Genomic DNA, 16,183 nt, shown 5'->3' with positions numbered 1-16,183 from the left:
TTGTGGCCCCCTACTTGACATCGAAGTTTAGTGTTAGTGCGGCCCGCGCGTTTTTCTCACACGCACTTTTTTTTTTTTTTCTCACATGCGGCGTTTTATATATATTTTTTATCACTTATGGGCTACCATAGCTCAGGCTTGTGACAGCTTCAGTGGTGTTTGTTGACAAGTTAGCCAACGCGAATTAGCGACGTCAGTCACTTGGTTGAAATGTGATTCCGGAGTGACACCAAGTGGAAGGAAAATCTATCCTGTCACCCAGTGCAAGGTACAGAGGATTTAGGAAGTGGGTGGACTCAACAAGAGTAATCAGTGACCGAATAAAGACAGCAGAGTGTTGCAATAGGAAAGGGAAAAGAATTACATGGATAGCAAATAGCATGAGATGGGCGGCATGAACAAAAGCTAAATGGTGGTTAGAACCTGAATATTATAAAGAAGAAGTTATAGATTATTATTACAAGAGAAATAAAGAAAAGGAAAAAGGACAGATATGTGCGATCGCAAAAGAAAACAAATTTACCAAGAACAATTTAATCAAAAAGAGCAAGAAATTAAAAGACATAAAACATGAGACAATGCACTTGATGTTAAGAATTAAGACAGGTGGAGTAACATGGACACCAGAGTTGGTATCCAGAGAGATTTGGTGTTGATGCGGCCCAGCCTCACCCAGACTCTACCTCCAGCGGCCCCCAGGTAAGTTGAGTTTGAGACCCCTGATTTAGACTGTTTTAACTCTCTGAAAATCATACCCGATAATGTTGTGATACATTTTTATTGATACCCTCAGGAGTAATAGACAACGGACATGGTCACTACAACTTCATACATCCACTCATGTCTAATACATAGAGGCCTGTGTTCAATAGTGGCAGTTGCTCTGACATTCTGTATGTACTGTACATAACAGAATGTGTACCAGATTAAGCTCCCCCAAACTGGAGTAAATAAATAAATAAAGGTTAAATCAATTAAAACACATTTTAAAAACCCTCTTTTAATGTAGTTTTATAATATCCGTAAACTGTAATCATCTAAAAACTGGAAAAAGGCAGGGAGGCAAAGGCAAAGGTGTCCCTGTATCACTCACCTCTGAGCTCTTCTGCAGCTGATTCTCCAGAGTTTTCTTGCTGTGTTCCGTGTCCTTCAGTAATACCTAGTGTCAGTAAACGATCATTTTTGCAAAAAAGATGACAATAATCTATCAATTATTTTCTAAATGTATTACATTATCAAGACAAAATGTATATTATTTTATCTGATGACTGACTATATCATATTCCATTGATAAAATGTAAATACAGTACATTGGAACAAGCATGTTGGAACAAGCATGTTAAATTGATTGTAATGAAAGTTGGATTGAATTCAATGTTTCTCTGCTGTGTTTTGATTGGACGGGAGGGTCTGTTCACCTTGAGTTGTTTCATCTGGGTCTGCAGCTGTTTGACCTCTGTCTGAAACTGCTCCAGCTCCTCACTGCTGTAGCTGCATTCTGATTCGTACGTCTGAAAACACACCAGAAAAACATCAGCATGTGAGAGTCGAGTGTGTGTGTGTGTGTGAGTGTGTGTGTATCTTCGAGTGTGTCCTGATCTGCCAGCAGGAGGGCCAAAAAGGAGGGAGTGGTGTTAAAGGCAAGCAAGTGTGTGTTTGGGTGATTATTACCCTCAATTCAGTGCCCCCCCCCTCACAACACACACACACACACACACACACACACACACACACACACACACACACACACACACACACACACACACACACACACACACACACACACACAAGATATGATAACCGCATCCCTCGACACATTGGCTTCTGACAGGGACCCTCACAATGGAGGCTTTGGAGGCTCTTAAAATACAGCTTTGGTGAATCTCTCGTGCTCTTGGAAAATCTCCTCTTTTAAGAAACACTCGTTCTAAATCCCCTTCACTACTCAAACAGTTCACACAAAGTACAAGACAACTCTCAAAGTCAGGGGGTGCCCGAAGGACAGTCTTTTAAAACATAAAGCGTAAGTCCAGATTGTTTTTGTCTTCAATAACGGAGTGTGTGTGTGGAAGCTTACCGGGGAGTGGAAGGCGGAGGTGTCCATCAGGCTGGCTGCCTCATGATAGGAGAACATGAAGGGGCCCTGCGCAAGGCCCGCCTCCTCCAGATTCTCTTGGTAGATGTTACGGGTGGCCTCCACGAAGTCTGCACGGCAACAAACACAAAACTGGGTTACATGTAACTAGTTTCCTCTCCAGTCAAGGAAAGAAGGTTGCGTATACACAAGTCCTAAAATTCTGACGGGTGTACCATGCTTGACATTTGATCTGATAGTGATGTATCATGTATAAACTGATTTGGCTTTGTATTTTTTTGTGTCTCCTGTACTCTCAGGGAGTTGGGGCTAGGGGCTGTTTCTGGACACGGCAGAGAGGTTGGTGAGTGTGTGGTGTGTGGAGCACTGTACCTCCGTAGGCCACAGTGCCCTGTGGGTCTGCTGTGAGACTCTCTCTCAGCTTCCTCTTCTTCTCCCCTGTAATGTCCAGGCCCAGGTACGACAGCGCCTGCACAAAGAGGGAGAGAGATAGAGAGGGAGAGGGAGAAAGATAGAGAAGGACACAGAAAGAGAAAAAGAGAGGGAAAGTCCTGTAGTTAGCAACCACACAAACTCAGTTCACGTATTCACAGCTAGCTCGTCAATTGTGAATTACCTGTGAGGGTTTATGTGTGGTGTAGTCTAATCACCACCAGGGGGCAGTATGACAACGGCAATTCACCACTAAAACTGTCTGTCCTCCTCACCAGACAGCTTATCTTTCCAGAGTCTGAGCCCTCAACTCCTTAAACTTGTTTATGCTGATGGCACGGTATCTTATGACTTACTTTTTAACGACAAATGAAGTGGACTCACAAATACACACACATAAACACATCTCACACGCATGTGTGCTCGCATGCATGCACACACACATTTACGCAGTTAAGCACACATACACACACACACCCCTCACACACACACGTATGCAGGCAAGCACATCCACGCACGCGCACACACACACGCATGCACACACGCACGCACGCACACACACAGACACAAACACTATCTTCCTCAAAGAGGATACCGTGACCTCTGTCAATCCGCATTCCATCTGTAAACCTTGGACAGTTTCACTTGAGCAACTCTCTCTCTCTCTCTCTCTATCTCTTTCTCTGTCTCTCTCTCTCTGTTGTTTTCTCTCATATCCTTCTCATACATTTTCCTCCTTCTCACCTTCTCTCTATCCCCTCTCTCCCTCTCTCTGCCCTGCCCTACCTAAGTCAGGAGAGGGCCACAATGAATGTAACTCTTCTGATTTACCAAGTAAGAATGAATCCTTGAAAGTGTCTATTTGTGTGTACTCTTAATTATCCAGCAAAACCAAAGCAAAGTAAACCTTTCTTTGTACTGCATGTGTGAGAAAGAGAGCCACAAAATATAGAGTGCATTGTGTCCGTGCAACATTAAAGTGCTCTCTCTCTCTCTCTCTCTGCTCCTCCACCGGGCCGTAATCCTATTAATGAGCCGGTAGATTAGGGTCAACCACAGGCTGAGCGGGATTGGGAGTAGATTAAAATCTCTGCCAAACGACTGTACCATGACAAAAAAAGAGAGACAGGAGTGTATCTGGGGAAATGGAGATGGGGAGAGGGGGGGGGCAGGACAATAAGAACTCTGGAGCAGAGATATTAAGAGTGACAGAGAAAGAAAGAGAGGGAGAGAGAGGGAGCTGTGGGGTGCCTGCATAAACCTGTGGACCCCCCCACGGGTGAGATCATCAGAGCTGCCTGGATTAACCCCTTGCTGTAATTCACCTAATAGTGTGAAGTGGTCTAGCTAATCTAGCTAGCTAAGGAAAGTGGTCTAGCTGAGGAAAAGGTGACCTGGGAGTGGGGGAATAAAACCTGAAGTTAAGAAAGATGCTGCGGGGATGTAGAGGAGGTATGGAAGGGTATGAGTCAGAACACAGACAGCAAAAGATAGGGAGGGAGAAGGAGAGAGGAGAGAGATGGGAAGGAGGGAGAGAGAGAGAGAGGGAAGAGAGATGGAGAGAAAGTGAGAGAGAGAGACAAGTAGACTGAGGTAGTAAGCGAGTGGGGGAGAGAAAACAAGAGTGTACCCGAGAGAGAGAAAGGGGGAGGGAGGCCCAAACACACAGGAACTCACCAGGTCGAGTTTCTCAGACTTGAGCCGTATGTGGGGGTCCAGGGAGATCTTGGGTTTGGCTGTTGATGCTGCTCTCTGGGTCGGGGCCGAGCCTGCAGGTGGGGGGGAGAGGGGGGGGGGGGGGGGCACAAACAAGCAACAACTACATTAGACACTGAAAGTCTACAGAGTCAAACTACAGACGAAACTAGCGTTTAGCTAGTGCTCTGGCACTAATTACTGTAAGGATGAGAGGTGAAACTGCATTGATGTAAAACTGAAAGGTTATTTATATTGTATATATTACATGTCTGTGAGCAAGGAATAGGTACTGTAATGATTGCCCTAATGGAAATAGCAGACGGGTGATATTGGATCGAGTGCAGTAGAGGCTAGTGGAGGCAGAAATTGGAGGATGGGCTCATTGTAATGCATGGAATGGAATGAGGATGGGGGGGGGGGGAGGGATAGAGTGAGAATGAGATGATTAAAAAAGAGGAGAGTCAAAGGGAGGAGGGCAGCAGAGAAAAAGAGAGAGAGGGCAGATATAGGAAAAGATAGAGAGAGAGAGAGAGAGAGAGAGAGAGTGAGAGGGACATTGGGTGCTGGATATTAATTTGATGAGCCTCTCTGTCCCAGGTTCCTCTGTCCGCCCAGTGTGGCAGCGTTAAGCGGCTCCTGTCTGTGTGTGTGTGTGTGCGTGCGAGTGAGCGAGCGTGTGTTTGCGTTGGTGTGTGTGTGCTGTTCTCAGGGCAGGGGCGACCCCCTGCTGCTACAAATATGAGCTGATTGCTTCTCCCCCTCCCTTGTCATTCTTTCTGGGGACAACTCTTGCGTCCCACCAAAGGATTTAAGCTGCCTGAGTGACACAGATGATTGACAGGCCGGCTGCCGTGACAACAGCCGAGGGGTGTTTCAGGAGAACGCTAAGCTTTGGCCGCACAGACGCCACAGTGGCAGCCGCCTATCAATGCACACCTTCTTATGCTCCAACAACGTTGTTTCTGCCGCCCCTTCCTCTACTTTCCCCCCTCTCCCACCGATCTGCCCCCCCTCTCCTTCTCTGCCCCCCCCTCTCCTTCTCTGCCCCCCCTCCTTCTCTGCCCCCCCCCCTCCTTCTCTGCCCCCCCCTCTCCCACCGATCTGCCCCCCCTCTCCTTCTCTGCCCCCCCTCTCCTTCATCACGACCTGCTCAATCCTTCCCTTTCTGACGATTCTCCCTCCAATCGTTAGTCTCTACTCCTCTCCTCTCCTTAACGTACCGATCTATAAACCTCTCATCCCTAACCTTACCTTACCTTACCTTACCTTACCTTACCTTACCTTACCTTACCTTACCTTACCTTACCTAACCTTACCTTCCTCTAACCCTCTTTGATTTGACCTCCCATTTACTTCTCTCTCTATCCTCTGTCCCAATCTCCTCTTGGCCGCTTTCTTTCCTCTTCTCTTGTCACTCCCTCCCTCCCTCCCTCCCTCCCTCCCTCTCTCTCTCTCCCTCCGCCACAGGTCTACAGCACAGCAGGGGGGTCTTTCTCATTGAGAGGATCAAGCAGGTGGCTCTGAGCCCTCCCAGACCTATACTATGAGTGGCTAGCTCTCCCCTCATCTCCCCTCCTCTCCCTAAACCAGATTATCTCCACAAATGGATATTCTCTCCGCATCCTGTTCCGGAAGCAGATCCCCCAACCCGTCCCAACCCGTCCCATGCTGTCTCATCCCGTCCCATGCCCTGTCTGTCACTCCAATCCAGGAAATAATTGTAGACAATAACATCACTGGGAGAGGGCTTAAATTGAGTCACATGTGTATGAGAAAAAGGCAACAATGTCGGTTTGTTTATGACTGACTGTTTCTAGTCTGTATGTCTGAGTGTAACCGAGTAGTAATGATGTAGGCACTACAGGATCTACCTCTAAGCATTGGACCATAGAATTAGAATGAATAGAATGGTCAGATCCATTCCACTTCTTTGCATGGAACTTCTGTTTGTGAAACGGTCCTATTTGGTGACCTCCTTTCTGTGTTTACATAGTAACTGTCACCCTTGAGTGTCTCTTGCTCTCCCTCCATATGACACCTGCCACCTGGGACATCTGTTACCGGTGACAACAGCACTCATCTAGCTTAGTAAATCACATCACAGGATCATGACACCAGGAAGTGACCTTGGTTATTCCAGGAAAATAGGATTATAGTCTGTGGTCACTGGTCCTGACATTGTGTCAGGTAGTGGGAACCGTGGAGGGAATTGACGGGTGGGCACCACCTGCGGCTTAATTTGACTCAACACAGGAAACCTTTTATTGAACCTTTATTTTGTCAGGGAGTCCCATTTCAACCCTCACCCGGCCCAGACATTTTTTTTAAGGATTGTAAAGTATTTGCTCTCTCGATTATGTGGGTGGTGGTGCATGGCTGTTCCGGCATGCTAACTAGTTATGGACGCCGACCGTCAAGTGGCGTTCAGCCACACGAGATTGAGCAATAACAAGCCTGCGATGCCCGTAGTTGCACGCACGTCACACTGAGCTGCACCCGCTGGACCCCACTTATGACAGGGATTGGGGATTGCAATAATTTTTTTATTACGAGGAATACCCAGTTAGGATGGGTCATAAGCTTGCGTTGATTAAGTCCCTGTTATTTCTACATCGCCCATCACTACTACCTATTGGATGGTTTAGTGATATCCTCGGATCAGGTTGACCTTAGAGGTGTTGGATGATGAGCCCGGAAGTTTAGGACGGATAGTTAAGAAGCTTTGTGGTGTGGTGTCACAGTCATTAAGTCATCACAGTCATTAAAGCCAGAGATTAGTTGCTGGAAATTTCCTTTCCATGAACTGCACTGAGAATATACTAAATAGAACGAAAAATCGCAATCAAATCGTTTATATTAACTGGTTCACAATGTTTTTTTGTACTAGCACGATAGAGTGTGTGTGTGTGTGTGTGTGTGTGTGTGTGTGTGTGTGTGTGTGTGTGTGTATGTGTGTGTGTGTGTGTATATGTGTGTGTGTGTGTATGGAATATACAATACAAATGATCCAGTTTCAAGGGTGTCTGACGTGCTTACTTCCTTCCATCCCTGGATTAACTCCTGTTCTCTCCTGTAAACCCTTGGCTGTGCCCCTGCTTTGCAGACACGTTCATGTTCACGTTCACGTTCACAATGCATTACTACATGACACCCATTACTACATTGTATGGCCACTATTACATAACATACTTTAGTAATGTTGCTCAAAATTAGCATACTTGCCCTGTACGGTTTTACCTTTGTTTTACCTCTTTTCCAGTGACACAGTAGTATTAATTGAGACTTTAATACCTTATTATGGCATTACAATTCAGACCGAACATTAGAATTTAGGGTTACTGGTCTTCTGGTACCATTTCTCTTCAAACAAATTCATATTTGTATAATTGCAATGGATATTACCATATTTACAGTGAAACTACCCAAAAATACCAGCACTTATCACCCCTAGTGCTGTGAAGCTTATGGAGGAAACCTTAAATTGGCTTTACAGTAACTAGTGGTTACTATGACAATGTACTGTTATCTCGTTTTTTGAAAGGGAAGGAAGGGAACCAAACATTGCACACACACACACACACACACACGCATGCACGCACACACACACGCACACACACACACACGCACACACACACACACGCACACACACACGCGCACGCGCGCACACACACACACACACACACACACACACACACACACACACACACACACACACACACACACACACACTCTAGAGGAACATGAAAGCTTGTAGTCTTCGCTTTTTACTCTATTGTGAGGGGGAAATTTAATTCGACATTTTAACAACTCTCACACTCTCCTGCCCTCCAGGGCACCCCACTGGGCTCCTGACGCAGCTCAGCTTTGATTAAATTCCAAACACTCCATTCCCTTTCTAATCCCCAATCCCAGGAAAAGAAAATATTATCCCTGTTTTTCACCTCGGTACATTCGCCTGTACTGCATGAGATCACTTTACCATGCCGTGCCAGGAGTGGAATGAAGGGAGTCTCTGGGAGCGACACTTTTCTAACAGGCTTTTGAGGAGGATACCTGCTGTTGCAGTCAAAAGTTTACCTGACAGGCTTTTAGACGGAACACCTATGATTCACAACTAATTTACAGTTAGAATGCTTGTCTGATCTTTTGAAAGAACAGGCACCAGCCCTGGGGAAAGATGGGCAATAGGAAGGAGAGAAGGTAGGAGATAAAGGGAGGGGACAGTCCCTGGTGAAGGATGGGTTACAGTCGCAAATGAGAGGCGAGAGAGAGAGAGAGAGAGAGAGAGAGAGAGAGAGGTGGGAAGAAAGGTAGTGAGAGAGGGTAGAGATAGGGAGGACTGTGAGCGAGGAGAGACAGGTGAGAAACAGAGGAAACTGAGGCGTGGGAATCGGGAGGGGATAGGGGAGAGGTCTGCTGGGAGGAGTGGTTGAGTACCTGAAATGTGGATGTCTGGAGGGCAGATGTCAGGGGAGGATGAAGGCACTGGGGCGGGCTCCTCCGTCCGGATCTAGAGAGAGACAAGAGAAGAGCAAATCATGACATTTATTGAGCCTTTTTTTAAACAATTATATTCGTCGAAGCAATATGAAGTAACACCTCTTAACAATATCCACCATTTCACATGATCAGAGTGGAGTACAAATATATAGCTTTACTTCTCAAAGTAAAGTAGTTAAACATTTGTTACATGAAAATGGAAATACATTTACGCTTGGCGTATTTGGATGGCTCCGCTCTGTAGAGCTCCTTGCCTGGAGTTACACGACTACAACATCCAAGTATCTAAAATGGCAGGGAGCCCATCATTTATCACCCCCGTAGGTAGGCTGCATACAGAGTGACGTAGCGGATGGAGGCTGGGGGTGGTGGGCGGGACGACCGCACAGAACTAGCTCTCATAGTCAGTACAACCACGTCACAACTGTTGGATGCTATGAAGCGTTAACTTGGTCGCTTTCAAGCCTCTGTCCCTTGAACATGTGACTGTGTTGTGCCTCCGTGGGAACCACGGCGCCTTTGACTTGGAGTGTCCTGCCTGAACTAACACTACGCTCCATTTCTTTGTTAAGTATTTGAAAGGGTTAAGATTAAGCACAGCTTGAGCATCATTGAAATGTGTGAACCACTTAATTACCTCTAACCACTTTAATTGACCTTTAAGTTGGTGGAAAATGAGAGTTCATCTGAAGTCCATGGGTTGGTTTAGCCAATGAGAGCCCTTGTTGAGATTTTAGCCTATTTTTAGGGTGCTACCAGTCCAAGAAGGTATCTAGATTGGTGAGTCATGGCAGAATATTAGCTTGAGAGAGCACTTTGTGATTTCTTGTGTGGTCGATTGATCGATTGTGGCATGGCCTAGTGTACATCTAGGGCATATACAGGCTACCTGGATTTGTGCTACTCATCTTCTCTTCCTGGGGTGTTTTGCAGACCTACCTTTGGCAACGGCTTTGGATGTATTGTTCTTCCTAAGAGATTTTACTTCGGGACTGTGAGTAACATTGGGTCTTATTTAGCCCTGATATGCCACACTTTTTCGGCTTGCAAGCTACTTTCAAAATGACCAGGTCAAAATGATCTACCTACATTAAAAAATCCTAAATATATATTGCAAAATGGTGACACGTGACCCGTAGAAGAGAAACGATCTCAGACTGGCCGCATTGTACGTCAATCAAGTGGCGCACTCACACTGGCTTAATTGCCTTGTACCGTGCTGAAGCACAAATGTCCGTCGTAATACGACGTGATTTTTTTAATGTCACGCGATCGACCGGCACTACTCTCGCGATCGACCGGTCGATCGTAATCGACGTATTGGGCACCCCTGCCTAGGCCATGCAATGATTCATCAATCAAACTAATATTCTGCCATGACTCACCAATCTGAATGGAGATCTTTTTGGACTCCTAGCATCCTCAACTCTGTATCGTTATAGATTTTATTAGCTTGAGAAAGAAGTGTGATTTCTTGGCAGCTCTATTGATAGATCGTTGCATGGCCTAGACTAGAGTGCATTTTTTCTAGGGCATATGAGGGCTAGGTCTGGTTTAAATCCACTGCTGGATTCATTCTTCTACTATGCTCAAACGCTCGCCAACGTTGTTGCAAGCTTGCATACTGTAGGTTCGGTACAGTGTTCTACTTTTTAACTCTTTAGGTGATCTAGAATTTCAGATGTAATTATGATATTTCTAAATTTCCTGTGAAACTCCAGTGTTCATGAACAGATGTTTTGCTGGTTTTTAATGTACAAGCACTCTCTGCATAAATATTTCATTTGGAATAATATTAAGTATTGTACTTGTAAGCCAACTACTGAATCCTCAAGGTTAGCTCTTTACATACTGTGCATTCTTACATTCTTCAGTCTTCAAAGGGAAATAATGAACTTTACCTTCACTTGACCCTGATTTAATATTTATTGATAATGATTGCCCCCTAACTAGCTTTAAATCTACTAATCTTCACTGCCTGCTATATGATTTTGCAATAATCTTTATGAAAATATAGATTGGAGTAAGACATGGGTTTAACCCAAGTTTCTTTTGACCAATAAAGTGACATAGGTACCCTTTAGAAACTAGATACTACCCAAGTATAGTGAACTTGGCAAGCAATATTGCCAATATAGAAATAGATAAACTTTGCTCATTTTGTGAATCTTTGCTTTTTGTCCATATACCTTCTTGTACATATCTTCTGGACTGATGTCAGCAATATTTTAAGTAATAAAAACTTTAGACTGAAGATTGAATATGTTTTGTTTGGTATGACTGACAATTATTGATCTGACCTCAATGCAATGTTTCTAATGTATTTATTTGTATTGCATGCCAAGTTACTTCTTCAATGTTTCTAATGTATTTATTTGTATTGCATGCCAAGTTACTTCTTCAAACACTTCATTCACAACAGCAAATATTCCCACTAGAGACCAAACATCCATGTATATATGAAATATTTTGAACAATATATTAAAACTCTGAAAGAATTGTAAAGCAATTAAAACTTGTAATATTTGTAACACCTTTTCCCTAATGAATATTTATGGTAATGACTGAGCATCATTGTAAGCTTCTGTCCTGTATTGTCATGTTATTTTGTTGTACATTGACTTTGTTTAATAAACAAATTAAATACACAGTACTTGTGACTTTTGATTATAAGAGTGCACTCATGTTTTATACCGGGGTCTTTTTATTTCTATTTGAACCATTGCAACTATCGTGAACCTTGTATTATTATTGTATATCTCATTATTATTATTATTGTTATTATCCAAAAAATACACTCAAGTCAAATTGAGTTGCTTGGATTGGTTGTGATTTATTGAGTCATTACGTTTATTTATTCCTTGCATAGGAGAGTATAGCAAAAACAGTAATCTAAATATATACTATCCATAGTATTATCCCTAACCTTTCGTCTTTATCCTAGGAAGTTAATTTACTGAGATGTCCTTTTCACCATTAATTCCCATGCTGATCAGTGTTATTGCTATTGATACAGTAATAGCCTCTCCAATCCTTTGGAGAGAGGGTTACAATAAGGAGACATACAGTACTACAGGCTTGACTGAAGCAGGATTTAAACCTGAGTCTTCCACATGGAAGACATGCACAAACCCGCGAAGCTATAGTCTCAGCATGAGCTCAGGGAGGTCTTCAGGTCTTAGGAAAGGTTACACGTCATGCGACCATGGTCTGTTACATTTGGACTATGGTGCTGAGTAGTCCTGAAGTAATGGTGGACTGGCCTCTGGTGATCTGACCTCTGGTGATCTGACCTCTGGTGATCTGACCTCTGGTAATCTGACCTCTGGACTGACCTCTGGTGATCTGACCTCTGGTGATCTGACCTCTGGACTGACCTCTGGTGATCTGACGTGCACTTTTAAGCGTCCAGAGCTGTAGCCGTTGCCCACGCCCCTCTGGACCCCGTTGTGTAGAGACGTGCTGCTGGGGAACGGGCCTTTACCAGGGATGAAGGCAATCTCCACCACCGTATCTTGGCTGGAGGGACACACACACACACACACACACACACACACACACACACACACACACACACACACACACACACAGGCCTTTACCTTCAAAATTCCATATAAAATTACTTTGATTTTTCAGTTTCTCTCTTCATTTTGCTCTTTGAGTGGATGAGATGTATCTATTCTAACAGCAGCACTATGTGTAACAGACTACGTATATATCTTTATATATTTGATCTTATCTTAAGTTTAAGCACACACATGTCTCACCTGAACTTGACCTTGTTGAGCATGGTCTTGGCCTCCTCATGGGTCACGCCTATCAAGGACTCCTTGTTGATAGCGATAAGCTGATCCCCAGGCCTCAGACGCCCATCCTGCAAAAATGGAGGGAGAGAGAGAAAAAGCCCTGAGCAAACGATGCAGGCCCCAAGCAGCAGACAAGACGAGACGATGATGCAGGTGTCCCATTCATTCTACATGATAGTGCATGTTGCACAATATTACCAGGAAGCATATTTCAGAACAAGGTGCAATCAGCAGAAACCTGAGAGCACCCCCCCCCCCACACACACACACACACTGTCATTGCCACACAGGGACAGGGGAGAGGAAGAAGGATGGGGGTGGCCTCCAATATGGAGGGTGGGGGTGGCCTGATTGAATATGGAGGGTGGGGGTGGCCTGATTGAATATGGAGACTTCTAGAGAGGGAACATCCATATTCTCTAGTCCACACTTAATCTACCTGGCCAAACTAGAAATGTGTAGTGTATATTATGTATATAGTGCACAATATAGTATACTGATTAAAGTCCCCCTGATTGAAGTGTATTGTACACCAAGATATACAGTAGATGGAGCAAGTAAACTGGACTTAAGATGGTGTCACAAGTGTGTGTCCTTTGGAGAGCTACATGATGTGCAAGCTTTTGTTGCAGCCCAGGACTAACATTCACCTAATATCAAGGTCTTGATTAGATGAATCAGATCAAGGATTAAAAGTCGGTATTGCGAAGAGTATTCATAAACACTGAACGTTCTTGATTGTCACAGGAGCTGGTATTACTGTCACGGTGTCATTAGTCACTATGTGTTAGTATTGGGCTGGAACACAATTCTGCACACCTTGTTTAGCTCCAGAACCAGAGTTGATAACCACTTATATTAATTAATATGGGCAGGGGACCCAACAACACTAGGTGAGTAACGTTAGCCTACCAATGTTACAGGTAAGAGTGAACATTAATCTCTAAACATAATCCATCAACAAACCACAAAGCTCAGTGTTCTAGAAACAGCCATCTTGCCTTCCAACAGACGATGATGATATGGGGGGGAAAAAAACGAAAAACCGCAAAACTGTGTCAGAGAGACTCTGATCCCTGCATATCCAATTAAATCCCTTTGGAAAATATACATGACACACAGGATTAAGAGACAGTATTGGGAATGGGCAGGCTGTTGCCATGAGCCAGGGAGCCTCAGTAACTGTTGGTAACTGTCACACGAGACCCTGGTATTACTGTCGATGAGAGAGTAAATTAAAGGTCCCTCACATCTGAGTGCAAAATATGACAGACAAAAAATACAGCTTAATTTCAGCTTAACCTGCTGTTCGTACAGTAGCTTCAGTCATTTGAGTTATTTTTGTTGCATTATTTAAATTTCTGTGACTCCTCACTTCAGGATGAAGCTACTCTGTAACCGTACATCCACAAACTAGTAGAGGAAATAGGTTTTCAAAAAAAGAAGTGCTGTGAAAACAGTCCAAAGAAGAAAACCGAAGCCCATGTCGTAATGTCCAGCTCTAGCTGTGAGAGTGAGCAAGCATTGGGCCGTGCCACTGTGCACTATGAGACCACTGGGGCCACTGCATCATTGTTAGCAAACTGGCCCTCTGACAACAGTGATATGAAATACGGATCAGGTGACAGATTTTCAGCACAATCGCACTGCAGGTGAAAGGTGTGGACAACCCCCGTCCTCCCGGCACTCCCCGCCCTCTCCCCCTTCTCTTTGCTCCCCTAGTCCACCCTCCACCCTCCACCCCCCACCCCCCTTTCCCTTCCTCTTCAGTGTCATGTTTCCAGGGGTGGACAGGGTGTGGGCGGGCAGTAAGAGGAGGAGAGGGGAAGGGAGTTTTGGAAAGTATGGAAAACCCTCACCTTGCCCCCCCCTCTTTCACTTTCCCTCCCTGCCCTCACCCCACCTCCCCCTCACTCCCTGCCACTCACCCCCTTCCCATAGTCTCATGTTTCCGGGTGTGGGGGGGCAGTACAGGATAAGGAGGGGTTGATGCGGGGAGGGGGGTTGGGAGTGCTGGGGTGGGTGGGGGCCAAGGTGATGCCCTATGCAGTGTCCTAAAGGGCTGACTTTCACAGTCTGCGTATGTCTGCCCTGGGACACTGGGGACTCTGACACCTCCGCACTAGTGCTGCTGGGGCAGCAGTCTGCTTCCCTCCATCCCTGCCCCTCTCTCTCTCTTCTCTCTCTCTCTCTCTCTCTCTCTCTCTCTCTCTCTCTCTCTCTCTCTCACACTCTCTATTTCTTTATTTCTCTCTCTCTGGGGCAGCGGTGCCAAACCAGCTCTGTCTCTCTCACACACGCACACACACACGCACACGCGCACCTGCACACACACACACACACACACACACACACACACACACACACACACACACACACACACACACAACACACAAACACACCCGCACACACACTGGTTTCAACTGGCCCTGGCTCCTGTTCAAAAACCTTTAGATGTCAGGATCACACCATCAATAAGCCTCTATTCACCTCCGTCTGGAACGGAGACAGGTCTTAGCTGACCTCACAGTCTACAACACCAGAGGTAATCTAACGTTCTCTTCCGGAGAAGGATAAACCTACTTTACGTACGTAACAGAAGTAGGTGTGAAGGTAAGAGTCACAAAGCCACAACACTATAAGTGTTGTTGTGCCACCTTCCAAGTTCTGACTTAACCAGTCAAGTCAATGAGAGGTAATTAACTGTGATTGTCTGAACAAGCACTTAAGAGTGGGACCACAGTGTACTGTACAGTACCTCTGTCTTGAATGTACAAAGCATTTTCTTGAGAATATCTGAACTCTAGAAGTAAGATCCGAATGATCTATTCTGTAAATAGTGTACTTTTTTGCCCAATATAAACTGATCAACTGCAAGTCCTGCCACCTTACCAATTTTTTTAAACTTTTAAATAATTAATAATATATAGCCCTTGATTCTTGAAGAATATAACTTATATGCCTCATGACCTTATTTCAACTATCTTACCCCATCAGAACTCAATAGTTTACTCCATTGTTTGTAAATATTGCAATTGACCATTTGCAAAAAAGTTATTGACAGTTATTGAGCGTTTCACCGATCAGCATTTAGCAACCGTAACTAACCACAACGACCTCTGTCAAGCTCAGTCAGAATCTCTGCTCTAGTGCCATTGGATTGTGTTAATTAATTTCCCGGGAAATGGCAATGTCAAAGGGAAAAATTCACTATGATCAAAATGTGTGTATGGGGCAACTGTAATAGCGACACCAGGTACACCGAGCGTTTAGAGAGCATGTGGTTTTACCCATTTCCCAAAACCAAATCTTGTCCGTGTACAAGGTTTTTGTTGGTTCTGTCCAAGCGCATTTGTTGGTTGCCTGTTGCACAGCATTCTATGAATCAGTGAAAGTAAGCTGTCATGTTCACATGATGTTATTATTATTATTCTGTATAATATATAGAACTAAATATCACAAATGTTTATCTGTAAATTAACTATATTTCGATGTCTTACTGCCTGTCTACAGTGCCCAGATCGTGTCACACTGTGATACAAAATGAATCACTTTCATGGGTGTCATTATCACTGTTAGACAGACAAACAGACACTCTTGCACAAGTTTGTCTGAACAGTGTGCATAATGGAAAGGTGCCCATTTGAGGTGA

The 16,183-nt window shown here is 44.6% G+C and overlaps 1 protein-coding gene across 1 annotated transcript in view; it reads right to left on the bottom strand.

The window, feature by feature from the left end:
* The window catches only part of LOC310810007 (syntaxin-binding protein 4), a gene marked incomplete at its 5' end in the record, with an annotated part of 49,967 nt that overhangs the window by 3,228 nt on the left and 30,556 nt on the right, over positions 1-16,183 (bottom strand). The window contains 8 exons of the mRNA XM_083677586.1: positions 1,094-1,159; positions 1,419-1,511; positions 2,078-2,205; positions 2,468-2,564; positions 4,205-4,296; positions 8,663-8,735; positions 12,103-12,244; positions 12,493-12,599. Coding sequence (XP_083533712.1) covers positions 1,094-1,159; positions 1,419-1,511; positions 2,078-2,205; positions 2,468-2,564; positions 4,205-4,296; positions 8,663-8,735; positions 12,103-12,244; positions 12,493-12,599 — 798 coding nt within the window. The remainder of the gene's footprint in view (positions 1-1,093; positions 1,160-1,418; positions 1,512-2,077; positions 2,206-2,467; positions 2,565-4,204; positions 4,297-8,662; positions 8,736-12,102; positions 12,245-12,492; positions 12,600-16,183) is intronic.

The sequence above is a fragment of the Argentina silus genome (genome assembly GCF_951799395.1).
Source record: "Argentina silus genome assembly, chromosome: 9".
Taxonomy (NCBI): domain Eukaryota; kingdom Metazoa; phylum Chordata; class Actinopteri; order Argentiniformes; family Argentinidae; genus Argentina; species Argentina silus.
This window is presented reverse-complemented; position numbering and strand designations above follow the sequence as displayed.